Raw genomic sequence first — 15,512 nt, 5'->3', positions numbered from 1 at the left:
TTTTAAAAACTTTGCAGACCCTCACTTGTGATTTTAAATGATACATTTATTACAAATACACAAACTTATCATTCAAAGTAAAACTGGCATTAGAATTACTAGAACACCTGCACAAAAACAAAAAGCTGTAGGATGATGATGATGATGATGAACAAAATGACGAACAAAGTGAAGCAAGCTTGTTATACGGTGCATTAAAAATACTTGAGTTATCCTTAAGACATTGTCTTAATAAAAACATAAACCAAAGTTTAATGAAAAAAAAAACAGTTGCAGCTTCTTTTGCTTCTTCTGGAGGTTACAGGAAGCTGTAAAGATGTGTAAAGCTGTCTATCTTTCTTCACTCTGAATTAATACTTGTCATGTACTGAAACACCGCCCTGATCTTAATCTTAAACCTTCAATGCTGTGACTAAAAGCAACATTCTTTTTAAACGTAGAACTCTGATATCCACGTCTATAAGTCTTCATTTTTATTTCAAAAACAGCAGCAAACTGGATGTTTTAAAGCTTATTCAACACACAGTTCTCGTGACGTGACAGAGCGTAACCACAGCTGTGACAAAAGTCAGTAGGACACATGTTTTGGTACAAGCTGGTTAAAAAAAACACACTGCCATAGAAAAGTTACACTGACAGACCAGAGGTAATACAATTGTATAAAAAGAAAGCTTCATCAGAGCAATAACCAGGAGGCACCAAATAAAATTAAACCTTGTAATAAGAAAAAATGGTGCACAACCTTGAGTCATGCAGCACAGTGTAAAACCCAGCTGTCCCTTCATGTTGAAGACATGTTGATATAATGTCCTGAGTACTACCGCCGAATACTTCCAGCTCTTGAGCTGAGAACGAAAAAGAGAAAAGATGAGAAAACTGAATGAATTGTGTACATGGACTTGAGAAAACTTAATTGTATGCAGAACAAATGGCTATGTAGTTACCCGGGATAAGGAGGAGGTGGGGCATCATGCTGTCCACTTTTTGCTATTGCTTGCTCATAGGATGGCAGCCCCGGAGGCTCTATGTCCTCCAGCAGGTTTGGGGGTGTAGGTGGGGTCACAGGTTGTAAGGACACCTCCTCTAGTCGTCGCATTATAAGAGAAGCATTACTTCTCCTGGGTCGAGCCCGAATGGAGCTGTGAGGAGTGAGGACACAATGTATAGATCATATTTATACACTATATGACCCACTTACAAAAATTAAATGATTAAAATTAGAAATGTGTTATTGTGATAATGATCCCTATTGTAAAGTAAGACACCTAATTGTTTTAAGTATATACTCAGTAAAATAATGAAAATTAAAAACTGATAAGCAAAAACAAGTTAAGCTACCATTAGTCACAGCTCAGTCTGTAAGAGCTGCTGCTGTCCTATGCTTCATTAAAAGATTCGGAGAAAGACAGATTTTACAGAATTTGCAAGTTTAGTATATGTATTTTTTTTATTCTACTGACACAGTAATAATAATACATAATAAAAAATAAATTAAATTTAGACAGCTGTTTTCATAAGATGATTTCAAAGTACCACAGCTTAATACAACAGAAAATTTTATAAAAAATTGAAAAGATAAAAAGGGACAAGGGAGGCAATTCAAACAATTCAATTCTGACACTTTTAAAACGCATCAATGTGGCTAAATGCTAGCAGTTGCTCTAACTTTCCAGTTGCATGACATTATATTTTAACTTAGCTCTCATGAGGAACCTTCTGTGTTTGTTGATTTGACCCTTTTTGACCATCTTGCTATACATGTGTTAGATATGTTTTAAAAAGGTTGTGTTCACTAAAAGAAGACATCTTGCTTTCTTTCAACTGTCTCTTATCATGGATATTTTCACAGTAAAAAGCTGGAAAAAGTTTTTTCCTTCACCATGCTGTCAATCACTGCATCTAACTATATCAAAATGTAAAAAAAAATTGCTTTTCCATGTCATAAAAATACCTCACTCTTATTTAAATTTAGTTTATAACAAGTTAAGAAGTCTTCAGAGGAGCTTTAAATGAGTTCTCCTGCTCTGAAACAGTAGTTGCTATTGGCAGCTTTAATACTCATCATAGCTTTGAAGGCCACTGCTTCTGAGAATGAGGTACAAAAGTCATGGTGGAGGCTAATCATGGCATTGTAGAGATCGAATATCTAATTCAGGTAACTTTTTTTAACAATAAATTATTATTGTACAGTATTATAAAAGAGTTAATTGAATCTTTTTAGGTCTTATCATTCAAAACAAGCTAATGACAACATCAGTGTGGACTTTCAAGCAAATTTTCAGACATTCTCTGTTATTTAGAAGTCAAATAAATCAAGCTAAAGCAGGAAGAAATAGTTATTAAATACTCCCTCACTCACCTTGCGCGGCTTAAATCATCCTTACATTTTCCTTGACAGAAGTACCAGACCAGGAGGCAGATAATAACAATGCTAACTCCAGCAGCAATCAGTCCCACTAACAGAGAGGTCACATCTACCCGAGAGGCACGCTTGTCCTTATCTGTGGAGCATCACAGTACAGTACAGTACAATGTATAGGGCTGGTAAAGATGTGTGATTCAAACTTAAGTCTTCTTGTCTGATTCAAAGCAAGTTGTATTTCAGTAACACAATGTCTTGTAAGAAAAACAATAAATCTAAAAGCTACCGTGGACAGCTGAGCAAGTGGTACAACTGGTTTTAGGAGCACAAGTAGCGCAATGACTCTTGTTAAAAGTCATGATTGGGTTTGTCGTCCTCCCTTACCTGCTGTGTATTTTTTCCAGAAATCATCCTGCAAAACAACACATCAATGTTATACTGAGCTGGGCTTCTTCACTTCTACTACAAACACTCAGTGAGCAGCATCACTTAACTGTAGCTGGGATGTTTTCAAAGACCTCTCTTGCTTCTTCATAATTGCAGGTTTCTTCATAACACTCCCTCTCCAGATTTCCAGGCACAAAAATCTCAAAGTCAAACCGGTTGAACAGTAGATGGCGACCCAGGAACGAATTTGCGTCCCCTTCATCTACAAACACTGGAAAAACAAATGTCCAAATGCTGAACATTAGGGCCTGAACAGGAGGGATTGGGGGGCTATAATATGAGTTATTACTTTGTAATTCTCTTACCTTCTTGGTCTCCCTCATCTTGGGACAGTAGCCTCCTCATACAGGCCAGGTCTCCACATGACAGGAGTTGAAGGAGTATGAACAGAAGGAGAAACATGGCCATATGTGCACCTGCGCATGGACAACGGGCGGGGCATGAATTAACAGTCCAGAGGGCAGAGTACTGTCAAAGACCGGTTTCTTCAAACCACAATATAGCTACACACTTAATTTTACTTAAACAACAACATATAACTATATATTACCAAAGCTAGGTAGAAAAAAAGTGGCACATGATATCTGAAAAGTTAACAGAACTGAATCAAAGCTGAATAAAGCAGCGTCAGAGACGTGTCCGAACCTCGACGCTGATTAGATGAGTCAGGGAACTTTCACCGACAGTCATAAACAACAGCTGTGCTCAGCAGCTCCCTTTGACGAAGTTTTCCGCAGCTCATTGTTTTTCAGTCTAAACCACAGTTAAAAATAGCTCCTCTAGTCCATGAAAGGTCCAAAAAAGTTCCAGTACTTCTAAAAAAGTGCTTTGTTTACGACCAACAGATGTGGCCTCTGGTCTTCCTACATTACCTGCACAGACTCGACCAATCGATCCCGTTTACCTGGATAATATGATGAGGTCTGAGAACGCAGGCGGACGCTAGGTGGCAGCTGAAACCATGGAGGAGAGAGTACTTCTGTGCTGAACTTTTCACTCTGAGGTGTCCCATAGAATTACAAATACATCATCTGACTGTGACTCAGTGACCACTACTCCTCCCAAGGCCAAGTCATTTACTGACAGGCCTTCACTTTTGGACGTGTTAAGTCTGCACTTGTTGAATTGCTGCATACTTAAAGTTTTTGAACCATTTGATTTTAGCAATAAGATAGATATTTAAAGAGCATCAATTAAACAGGCTATTTAGATTTAAAAGTTTGGGTCAAAATAATAATAATAATAATAATAATAATAATAATAATAATAATAATAATAATAATAATAATAATAATAATAATAAAAATAATCGTCCTTTTAAAAAGTATGGACCCTTCTATTCAGCGTTTACAGAGCACTTAATGAACCAAATAAATGTAGATTTTGAAATGAGACATCTTTTAATAAATGTACTCTAACTGTGTTTGGTATAAGTGACACATTTTTCCATTTTAGACACTTAACTTTACTGGGACGTAAAGGATCATCTTACTTAAATGATCCATTAAAAGTGTCAACTGCTATCATTTTCCTGCAACATCTGATCCACTTCAGTCTCAATCCCTTATTCATGTTTACAGTGTTGTATCTACACTTCTTAAGGACGGGCACAAATTACTACAGCAACACAAGGCTTTAAATCATCCGGTTCGTTGGACTTTTTTACAAGCACTAAACCTCTCAGGTTGTCTCAGTAGCTCAGAGGCTGGTGACTACACCACTACACCACTACACACAAGCCTTGTATGGGAAAAGGTTAGGATGGAGAGTGAGGAGTCCTTTTGGCTGAGAAAAGACAAGCCTCCGTGATAAAATAGCTACTCTTAGGCTGTCTCTTTCCTTCACAACATATGTTGACTGTGGTGGATTTGAAGACATCACAAATAGAAACAAGTCAAGTTTCCCATTCTACTGGCAAACCCTCCCGCACTACAGTGTTTATGTTTCACTCTCTCCATGTAAATACACGTATCTGTCTCTGGGCCTCTGGGCCTCTTGATCAGTGTTTATGTAAAGCAGAGATAGGATGCAATCGAACATTATCGTGGTGACTACTGGACGGTGCTAATTGAAGAGCAGTGAGAGACTGTCTCTTGTGTTTGGCGATGCTTCTGGACACTGTCAGAGTATCTGAGATTCACCCAGAGGAATGTTGATATGGAAAAAAAAAGAAAAGGAGGGGGTTGAGGAAAATGAAGAGCTTTTCCAGATTATGATGCTGGATAACACTGCCACCATAAACTTGCATTACATTTTATAATCATGACAAATTGAGTCTCTTTTGTGGGGAAATCCTTGTCAAACATCACCTCACTCAGTGGTGTTTGTGTCTACACAGAGTGAAAGGACACACAGGCTGAGGAAGAATTTGAGTCCTTCATATAAGGAAAGTTACCAGTGCTGCTGTGTAAAGAAAATTTAACTGAAGTTATACTACAAAAGTTACATCTGCTAAATAAAAAAGAAAAAATTGCCTTGACTCAATGTGTGTTTGTGACGCGCAGCTAGTTTTCACCCTTTGTGCAGTTTGATATGATTATTTCAGTGAGATCCCAACCCAGAGATGTCTAAAATTTGACCATCAAATTGTATTATTTTCCAAAAGTCCCCAGCCATAAAGGAGCTGGATAATCCCACAAGTTTATATGTGTTTTATGCCCATTTAAAAAAGTTATGATCTTTAATAAAATAAAATAAAAATAAAAAAGTGAGAGGTAATATAACAGAAAATGCAAAAAAGTCAAATGTATGCAAATCAAGATGAAAATACTGGAGCTACCTTCCACATCCACTGATAACCTAAACTGTACATGCAAAAGTTTCCCTCCAAGCAGCTGCAGCACCTAAATGGAAAACCAACTCATTTGCTTTTGTTGCACAGTCTTCTGTATCTGTTTGATAAGAAGAGGTCATGACATTTTCTGCAGATAAACCAACTGCAGCATGCACTATTTACATGTGGGTTGTCTCACAACAACAACCATCTACGTAGAGAAGGAGACGAATTTTGTGCAGAATGAGTAAAAAAAAAAGCGCAAAAGCTTTTGTTTGTAGAGAAAGAACGCGTTTTCTTGGAGATGGAAACTAAGATGTTGGACGTTGCAAACATTCTCCGATCACATCAGTTTTTATCGGCTCTACACTCCACCTTGCGGGTGGCTCTGGTGAGGCTATGCTCTTGAGAATGTGTTTTGTGATTTACACCCACTGATAAGAGCCGGGGATGCTGCTCCCCGTGGACAACCGGACAGAAGTGAGCGGTGAGCCTCTGCAGACCTCTGCTATGATAGGAAAAAGAACACACTGCTGCAATAAATGTATACCTCTAATGCCCATTTAATCTGAGAGAAAATATTTTAGTGAAAGGGTCTGGTGTGATCAGATTACCTCATACACGGCACTTAAAGCAGTAACCAGGATGAGCTGTGGCTTTATTAGTCATATAAAAAGCAGCGTGTGTTTGGGGTGGGGGTGGGGATTCATTGTCAGTAGTCTGCTCTTTGTCAGTCTGTGCTGATTTCATCACAGCCCCAGAGGGAGAGAACTCTAACAGACCCCTTTTGCACCTAATGCCTGGGCCATATATCATTAGGGTTCACAATCTAATGTTGGACCAATGCCTGAGAACAGATTTCTCTGAGGGATAAATAGCACTTTAGTTTACATCAATGAATAAGGGCAAGGACTATAAAGTGGATGTTAGAAGTCCTTGTTTTCCTCCTTTTCACGGGCATAAAGAGCCAGTGAGTCACACCGCATACAGCTGAACTGTATCCATTAGAGCGGCGGACAGTTTCAGATTTGCAGTGGCAGTGACTCAGCCCACGCCACAAGCTCAAAGTGTTGATGTTTGGAGTCTGACCTCAGCAGATGGGGTCATTTTAAGTTCACTTTCCTATTGTCACCTCTCATGTGCGCCCAGACAAGTGACCCTCTCACTACAGGCTATTTCTCACCCCAAGTCACAGCTCATCTAATACCGACATGTTGTCCTTTAAACAAAACCAGATGTTGAGAGCCGCTGGAGGACGAACTCCCATTAAAGTCAATGTATAGCTTTGTGCGAAGATGATAAGGCAATGAGTGGGGTACTCTTCCAGGGAGAGTAATTGTACTGTATACGTTTGGTCCACTTATAACATGATGAAGTTTATAACCTTGCAACAAATTATAAAACTGCCTGTTGAATTTAAGTTTGTGATTTTATTTGAACTCTATTACTTATAGGGATCTTTTCTTGATAATACCAAAGAAAAGTCAACCACATGTGATCTCCACTGATCTTTAATTGGAGGAATATAAAAACTGATCATTTCAGTCATTACAGAAAATTATCATGGGCTAGGCAGTTTAAACAGGTGGGTTAACGTGGAATTAAGCCGACGGTGAGAGGGCTTGCAGGCTAGTCTTGACGGTTGCGAGGTTGGCCTTCCAGGCGCTGAGGCTGTCGTGCAGCTGCTGCCACTGCTGCTTGCCAAAGGTACGGTGTGTGCTGTGGCTGGTGAGTGAGAAAGAGAAAGAAAGATTTTAAACTGACATGAAAAATATGGGCCAAGGTCATAACTCACATTTTAAAGGAAAATAGGTATTAAGTGATAACTCTGCATTATAGAAGCAGTAAAGCAGAAATAATGGAAAAACAAGACTGCTTTGGTCAAATTCACTAATGTAAACTAATCCACATGTAAATTTACTAAAACATGTAACTTGGAGCTGAGCAGAAAACAAAGAACAAAACCTCCTTGAAACAAAAAGCAGCCTTTCAGCTGTCTAATCTAATTTTTAATGACTGTAAAAATTGTAAAAAGTGCTTCAGTCAAACTGGTATTTGATGCTTAATACAGTTCAGACAGCTCAAGCAATGAGCTTCACTGTTTACAAGTGCACTATAAACAAGACTGCAAGTCTGGAGGCTCCTAAAGTTCAAGGACTGTTTTGAGAACATTAAATCATGTCTGAATATGAACCAGGTCTACACTGGCTTTGAATGTCCCTTTGATAAAGATCTTTATTCAGTACACGTTAAGCTATGTGTAATGGTTTGATGAATGGACTTACCTCACAACAACTTTTCTCTGTGTCTGGTCGATTTTGCAGTACACCATCTTAGTACGAACAGCTACAGAGGAAAGAAGACATTAAAGGAGTTGAGTTACAGCACAAGCTAAGACAGAAAGCAATTCAATTGCAAGTGACACAAGAATGAAAAACGGGACTGGAAATAGGAAGCTAATCCTGGTCACAAAACACTGGGTGTTATTCTTGGTTCTGTGCCATGAAAAGTCCTAACTCGTCTTTTTGTCACCACGCACTCCTCTTATTAGAGGGAAAAAAAGAGTTTTCAGAAAAAAAGTGTCCAATTAGTCTCCTTTTAACCACCCATTAGGAAGAAACAAACAGCATGCTCAGTGGTAGACAGCTTGGATTCATTTAAGGTGAAGTGATTGTACCGTCAATGACAAAAGCCTCGACATCATCCGCTCCGATCTGCAGCTCCTGTTGCATGGTGTCAAAGGAGATCTCCTTGAATTCCACCGCCATGCCCATGAATGTCAACAGGCGCATCTTGGACATGTTCTGCTCGTGAGACAGGCCTGCAGATAAACACGCAGGGATCATTAAGCACAAAGCAGTCACAGTCGATTAACCTCCACTTGGGGAGTTTCCCTCTGATAGTTGTTGCTACATTTAGGAGCACGCAGTCAGGGAATCTTCTCATTAACACAAACATAATTCTAGATTGTCTGTTTTCAGAGTCCATCCTACACAGGCTCGTAATTGGACCCAAGTCTTGGGTAGTGACAAAGAGACACTCTGCTGACACATATACATTCCTCTACTGTGTCAACAGAGCACACTGTATTTGTTTGAAGAGTTTTAAAATCACTACACAGTAAAAATGACAACTAAGGGACACAGAAATACAAGTGTCTCTTTACATTTAAAGCCTGAGCTTATTTGTATGTATGAATCAAGTAAGACTGCTCTAACACATGGAAATAAAAAAAATCTTTTTTGAAACAAGTCTGTAATTAAATAATCTAATTTAATCAAATTTTAATTTAAAAACAGCTTTAATACACTGATAAATGCAGACCTGCAATAACTCACTGCACTGCATGTAGTGTTGTTTCTATGTTATCAGAAAAACTCTGTTACTCTACTTAGTCTTCATGTGATTTATTTCCTTTCTGCAGTTTTGTTTTTCTTCCTGGACTCTGAGTATCATTCAAATGATTACAGCACTGTTATCTTAACTGTCACCACAATTTCTTTTTCTATCTTTATTCAAGATTCTATCTGATGCTATTTTTGAGAGTTTAACACAGTTTTTAGAGCTCATGTTTAGTGGTTTTTATTCCACGCTGATGTCAAATGCATAGTGTTTTCTTCACCATGTACACCCTTTGTTTTAAAATCTGCTGAATAAATTAAGCTGCCCAGTATATTTTCCTTTCATTCACAGGTAGTGTACATCTACATCATGCCGAGTGTGTTTGTGCAGAATTGATGTACCTACCAAGAGAGTCAATGAAGTCTTTGTTATTCTGATAAAACTTGACGTACGCTGCCAACTTTGCGCTCACAAAGATGGTCAATAGCTGAAAAGAAAAGCATTTAGAAGAATAAATTCAACATACATCACCACAGCAAAGATTTTGTCCTTGATAAACAGTGAACCAAACTATTAATATCGTCAGAAAGGCTTGCCTGATGACCCATGAAATCTCTTTTACGAATCTGTGCACACACCCTATTAAGAAATATGTTTTCATTGTCTCAGCCCGCTCAGCTGGTGATGTACAAACATTCCTGCTGCTCACCATTCAAAGTTTATGAACCAGAGACTGGTCACCAATCAAACATTGGGTTGTGCTTGTCTCAGCTGTCACTGACACTTTATATCAAGAAAGCAGCAGGAACAGACCAGAGGCATTCACATCAGGATGTTTTAATGATTATCATGTGACATATGATGTCATACTGCACACAAACAGGCCAACAGAGTATTCAACGTCACTCACATAGAAGTTTTTTCATACTTATCAGACATTATTTATGCACCAGACTCGAGTAATTAAACTTAATGATTTCAGGAAACCCTGACAAAAAGAGCTGTGTTTCCACTACTTACATCATGGATGAGCTCTCCCTCCAAGAAGCGAACAGGTTTCAGGGTGAGCAGGTGGTCGATAAGGAAGGTGTTGGGATCTTTGAGGGCTCGCACGATACACCTAAAGAGAAGACAAACAGCAAGGGGTTTGCTTTGTGTTAGTATGAAAATTAATTTTATATCAAAGATTGGTCAGAAATACTGAATCTTCAAGTTTACCTGTGGGCATCAACACGGGCTTGTGAAGCGTTGTCTTCTGTGTAACTCCCCAGCAGCTCAACCATTACTTTGGCGGCAGGCTCACTGTGAAGTAAGTAAATCAGCTGCTGAAGACTTTCAAGTCAGTTTCCCTTACAGTTTAACACTAGTCCACACATTAAGCTTATAGGTACGGAAATGAAACAAGACATATGTTATCTTCTTACATTTCTACAACTTGAGCACTGTGTGACTCTATATCTGGTCCTGGGCTCATAAAAACACATTTAACCCTATGTGTGTTTACCTTTTCTTGCAATCAACCAGGGCCTCATACACCAGTCTCAAGAGTGTGTGCTTTTTTTCTGTGTTCAGGTTCCAGTCAACGATCCACTTGCGCACCTGATCAGCAACAAAACAAGCACAAAAAGACGGCTGATGAGAAAAACATTCAGAATGTGATAAATCCTGTTCTTTTGACTGTTCAGCAGTGCTGCAATTTATTTTAATTATGGGTGTTGCAAACGTATATACCTGATCAAGGTCCGTGGGAATGAAGGAGATGGCATTACAGGTTGCTGCAACCTTAATGAGGCTACAGAACACAGTGTACCTGACCGGAGTGTTCTCATCCATGCCATGGAACAGGTTACTGAGCCTGCAGCATCAAAATATAAGAGGTATAGCCAAGAGTTGCTACAAACATTACATTTTCAGCAATACCTTATTTCTTTGTAGCATTACTTCATGGCTGCTTTTTGCTTGTTTAATTTTTATTTATTTTGAAAACCTCAGAACTGTGGCCTGGGGACATATTCATTTAAGGGGACAGGGCAAAATTAGACTCACAGCTGCATCCTGAGGGAGGGTCTCTCTCCTTCACGGAACTTCACAAGTTTCTCACAGAGACTTTCAATGAGGGCCTCCTGCTTTTCTGTCTCCAGGATTAGCAGCAAGGACACAATGCTGTTCATCACACTCTCCACATCTGGAAAATAAAAACAAAATAAAAACAAAAAAACACAGTCATATATTTAACATGTATGGTTATCTTGTCAAGAGCACTACTTGTAAAATTAGTTAATCCCAAGAGAGGCTGTATTTATTTATGGGTTAATTTAACAACTGTTTAGCCTTGTCCAGGGTCTTACTGATATTCCTGATGGGGGACAGAACTTACTGAACCTGAATACATGATATTAGTTTCACTAATGCTCTCCTAAGTCACACAACAACTGAAAAGACACATTTCCCATTCTTGTGCATTAGGATCATTGACCACTGGTGAGATGCGGGTGTTTACATGATGGTCACCTACCTTTATCATCGTCTTTGAGGCAGACATCGCACGCCTCGATGATCTGAGCCAGATCTACATGAAGTCCACCTTCAGAGTTCTCTTCTGATATTTCAGCTCCTTTGGACTTGATGTAGGCTCTCAGCTCAGAGGCCTGTAATGTTTAAGAGGTTAACAGTTAGTTTAAACTTCCAACAAGCAACACATCAGACTTTTTCACGCCATGCAAGCTGACACATGCACTAAGATCCTTAAACAGAAGTGGTTCTATCTACTTACTAAAGTAAAAGTAAAAAGTAAAGGAGATAAAGTGTTTTCTTTGAGGGCTCAGAAACGTTGGAACCATCTGTGGATGTAGAACAGTTCAGTGGATTCAGTGATCTCTTACAAATCCCTCCGAAAGCATACTTTTATCAGTGTACCTTACGCTTGAGTCCCATGCTATTGTAATTTTTACTTTCTTTGATGGGTAAAAAAAAGTTTTGTTTTTTTTTTATTTAAAATGTTACCTTCTGTTTTGGTGTAATTGTGAAGCCCCCTTTTAAAGTTTTCAATAAGAATAATCAACATTGCTGTCACAATCATTTTCATTTATAAAAGCAACTACTATGAATTCGGAGCTTTAGTAGCAATGAAAATAACAGTAAAATTAATTGTTCCAATTACGTCTACAGTACTGGATAGCTAGCATTGGCATTGTCAATACAGAGCAGTCTAACATATGTAATGTTGACTGTCAGCCGTTTCTTATCACCGTGTAAGAAAAATAATTATTAGATTCTAATGCAAAGTTTTACCTGCTTTCGTTTTGGTGTAACAGCATGTTATGATCTGCATGATGTATATTCTTTGTTTATTTGGGCTTAGCGGCTAGCAGCTTCAGCTAGCCCGACATTGCACTTCTAAAGGACTTAAAAACAACGTCTCGTTAAGATATTTGAGCCAGAAATACAAAACGAAGAATTAAAGCGACTACACTTACAGCCACGTATGTGGTGAGCCTGAAAGAATACAACTGTTTAAATGTGCTTCAACTTATCTTAACATTGGTGTGGACAATCTGCACGCAACTGTCAGCACCTCGGTTAGCATTTAGCTAGCATGCTAACGCATCTGGTTGAATAGCCTTGATTAATCGGTTCATCAACTCTAGAATCGTAGCTAAATGGGGAATAAAAAACAAGGGGACTACCTGATCTTCTTCCGTAATGTCGATAAACGCTGGGACGCTCATGTTGGGTGATTTTGTGAGCCCAGATGATGAAATCCACGCTCTCACCACGGCCGAGACCTGAGCGGAAAAGAAAAGGCGAACGAGAGCCGGTGAGACTGATGCTCTTCCGGGTCATGACGTTAAAGCTGCAGTGTGGTCTGGAAAGTTCTGCCAAAGTATTTATCATCCATCTCACGATGTACATGACCGAGGAAAACTATGATGCTGAGTATGTACCACCTATATTTATACTAAAGATAACGATAATAATCGTAAACTCTATTTATACAGCACTTTTGAGAATGGTTGAAAAGTACTTTCCTTTAAAAGAGAAAGAACAGAGAAATGTTTGTGGAAAATGATTAAACCACAGAAATAACAGAATCAAACAATATAAAAGGCTAAACCCTGCATCAGATAAAACAGTAAAACATCAGAAAAATTAAAACATCAAAATATTAAAAAAAAAAATCCTGCCTGTGATACTGTCAGAATTAAGATAGAACAACATTTAAAGGATGAAAACATGGTCCTGTAAAAGCATATTGATAGGATGTGTTACTTAAAGGGACAATGCCTGTCATTCAGATCTCCTCAGGTAGGTGGTTCCAGAGGGTGAGAGCCCTGACAGAAAAGGCCTGGTCACATTTGGTCCTCTGGTTTGATTGTGGGATGGCAAGTAGAGCGTTGGTTGAAGACCTCAGGTATGTCTCGACTGAGGAGATGTGCTTACAAAAATTAAAGGTCTATAATAAAACCTTACAATCAAACCTAAAATTTTCCAGGAGCCAATAAAGAGAAGCTAAAACAGGAGTAACATGGTCTCTCCTTTTTTTTTAAAATTCTGATGTGGAGTTGTGCTGTTGCAATTTTGACTAACTGAAACCTCTGCAAACTGTGATGGTTTAATACTCAGAGAGGGGGTTAACGTGTATATGACAGCCCCAAGATACTTGGTGATGAAAATGCCTAAATTTTTGATATCTATACAGCTATGACTATTCATACGTTTTTTTTTCTAGATGGATTAAGATATTTTGTCAGCAGAGTGCCCAGTTAACTCTAAGGATGTCCCGATATTACATTTTCACTTCCGATACGATACCGATATTGCAGCATTGAGTATTGGCCGATACCGATATTAATCCGATATGATATCAGCATTAAACTTGCATACTTTTATTACTTATTTTGTAGTATGTCTGTTATGTTAGAAAAGGCTTGATTAAGTGATATTATTCAAATAAAGAACAGTAGTCAGCAACAGTAGGTATGAGGAAAAACTGACCCATTTATCATTAACCAATGGGTAACAGAAACTGCGATACGATACCGATACTTGTTTTTTTGTGCTGATATTGGACCAATATCCGATATCAATATCGGACTGGGACACCTCTAGTTAACTCAGGGCTCACTGTAAGACTAGAATTGTGACGTGTTGATACCCAGGAGTCACAAACAGGTGCTCATTTTTGTCAAAAGACAAAGACAGCATACAACTGAGATCTCACCCTGCTATGGACGCTCACTTTCAGCTGGCAACCCCTTTACTCAGAGGTCATGCAACTCCCTAAATTTTATGAGTCGCCTTGACTTCCACCGCCATATCCTCATCTTTCATTTGTACTTATCCAGGTATCAATCTCCTCTGTGGGAGATTAACCCTGGATGTCGTGGCTGAGAGTTACAGAGGTGAAACTGATCCCCAGGAGAGGTTATCTGATTGAGCTGCAGTCCATCTGCAGGGACCACCATGGCAGCCTGGGCCCATAGGAGCACTCAAACCGGGAAACACTGCCAGTGTCAGAGGGTGACACTCTTCCACCTCACACCCGCTGACCTATTGGCGTGCTTTTGGCCCTCTGTGCCAGGTGGGATCCTGTTAATTGTTACCATGGCAGGCCGCATAGTGATTGAGGTGAGTGAGGTGAAAAGGGTAAGTGGAGCAGGGGTTCACTCTGAAACTATGTGGTCAGGTTACTAACATTAAAATGTTGAGCAGGCTGTGTCCCTGTGGAGTGTTTTCCATTTCCAACCTGAACTGCAGCTCACAGTTCATCTGTCACTAAAATATGTGTATTTTAGGGGCTTCACAGACTACAGAGACACAGCATGCCATTTCATAATTCCCCGAAAGTCTGCTTGTCACATATTTCTCTTCGTAGGAACTGAGCTCTGTTGCATTCAGCAGGATAGATACGTGAAAATAGTGTGCTGAGGGGAAATAGCTGATGGAGTGTTTCACCATAATGCTCATATGATGCGTCATTCAGCTGGGAAGGCAAGTGCCTGGTACCAAATCCAGCCCTCACTCTCTCCTTGCCCTCGCATGCTGTCATAGCAAAGAATTTATAGCTCCTTCCACACAAGTGTGCTTGTGTAACTGTGAGGATTTCATTATCTGATTAACAGCTGGTGTCAAGTGCCTGGTGTATTTCAAGTCCACAATAAGAGTTTTGGAGGCTTTGAAGCTCCAGGTGCATTTGAGACTTTGTTTTTGTCTTATTTAAAGGCTCTTTAAAACGCCACGGCGTATCATGATGCTTGATAGCTATATCGGTGATCCCCAAACTGCTGTGTGTGTTACACTGTCGGTACGTGAGCGTTGTGGTATGCAAGAGCCTCGGCGAGAAGACCTAACAAGTGCGCAGCAACTGCAATGTGCAAACGGTGTAGTTCAAATCTTTTATTACTGCAGGTATTTATACTAGTACAGTTTAAAAGTAGAGCTAAATTTACATTTTAGTCTGTTTAAAAAACCTCTGATAAGTTAATTAACAATATCCCTCCAATAAAGACTGGGTCAAGGTGATAAATTAAATAATGAAAAAGCATTGAAGTTAAAACAAAGATTTTCAAACATTTCATAAATAATGCT

General features: G+C 39.1%; 2 protein-coding genes across 2 annotated transcripts; both read right to left on the bottom strand.

Moving 5' to 3' along the window:
* Window positions 1-24: 24 nt before the first annotated feature.
* prrg4 (proline rich Gla (G-carboxyglutamic acid) 4 (transmembrane)) lies at window positions 25-3,721 on the bottom strand. The gene is made up of 7 exons (XM_074666223.1): window positions 3,455-3,721; window positions 3,115-3,225; window positions 2,857-3,020; window positions 2,747-2,774; window positions 2,360-2,501; window positions 945-1,139; window positions 25-845 (listed from the first exon to the last, which is right to left on the bottom strand). The coding sequence occupies exons 2-7, from the start codon at window positions 3,215-3,217 to the stop codon at window positions 818-820; spliced, it is 660 nt and encodes a 219-aa protein (XP_074522324.1). The 5' UTR covers window positions 3,218-3,225; window positions 3,455-3,721; the 3' UTR covers window positions 25-817.
* Window positions 3,722-7,083: 3,362 nt separating this feature from the next.
* On the bottom strand, window positions 7,084-12,757 carry eif3m (eukaryotic translation initiation factor 3, subunit M). Its single transcript, XM_074666458.1, has 11 exons — window positions 12,611-12,757; window positions 11,440-11,572; window positions 10,971-11,109; window positions 10,656-10,779; window positions 10,429-10,523; window positions 10,143-10,226; window positions 9,945-10,044; window positions 9,330-9,411; window positions 8,260-8,403; window positions 7,868-7,928; window positions 7,084-7,307 (listed from the first exon to the last, which is right to left on the bottom strand). The coding sequence occupies exons 1-11, from the start codon at window positions 12,650-12,652 to the stop codon at window positions 7,184-7,186; spliced, it is 1,128 nt and encodes a 375-aa protein (XP_074522559.1). The 5' UTR covers window positions 12,653-12,757; the 3' UTR covers window positions 7,084-7,183.
* Between the last annotated feature and the right edge of the window lie 2,755 nt (window positions 12,758-15,512).

The sequence above is a fragment of the Halichoeres trimaculatus genome, unplaced genomic scaffold (assembly GCF_033239565.1).
Source record: "Halichoeres trimaculatus isolate MK-OKI-2021-1 unplaced genomic scaffold, fHalTri1.1 fHalTri1_scaffold_3, whole genome shotgun sequence".
Taxonomy (NCBI): domain Eukaryota; kingdom Metazoa; phylum Chordata; class Actinopteri; order Labriformes; family Labridae; genus Halichoeres; species Halichoeres trimaculatus.
This window is presented reverse-complemented; position numbering and strand designations above follow the sequence as displayed.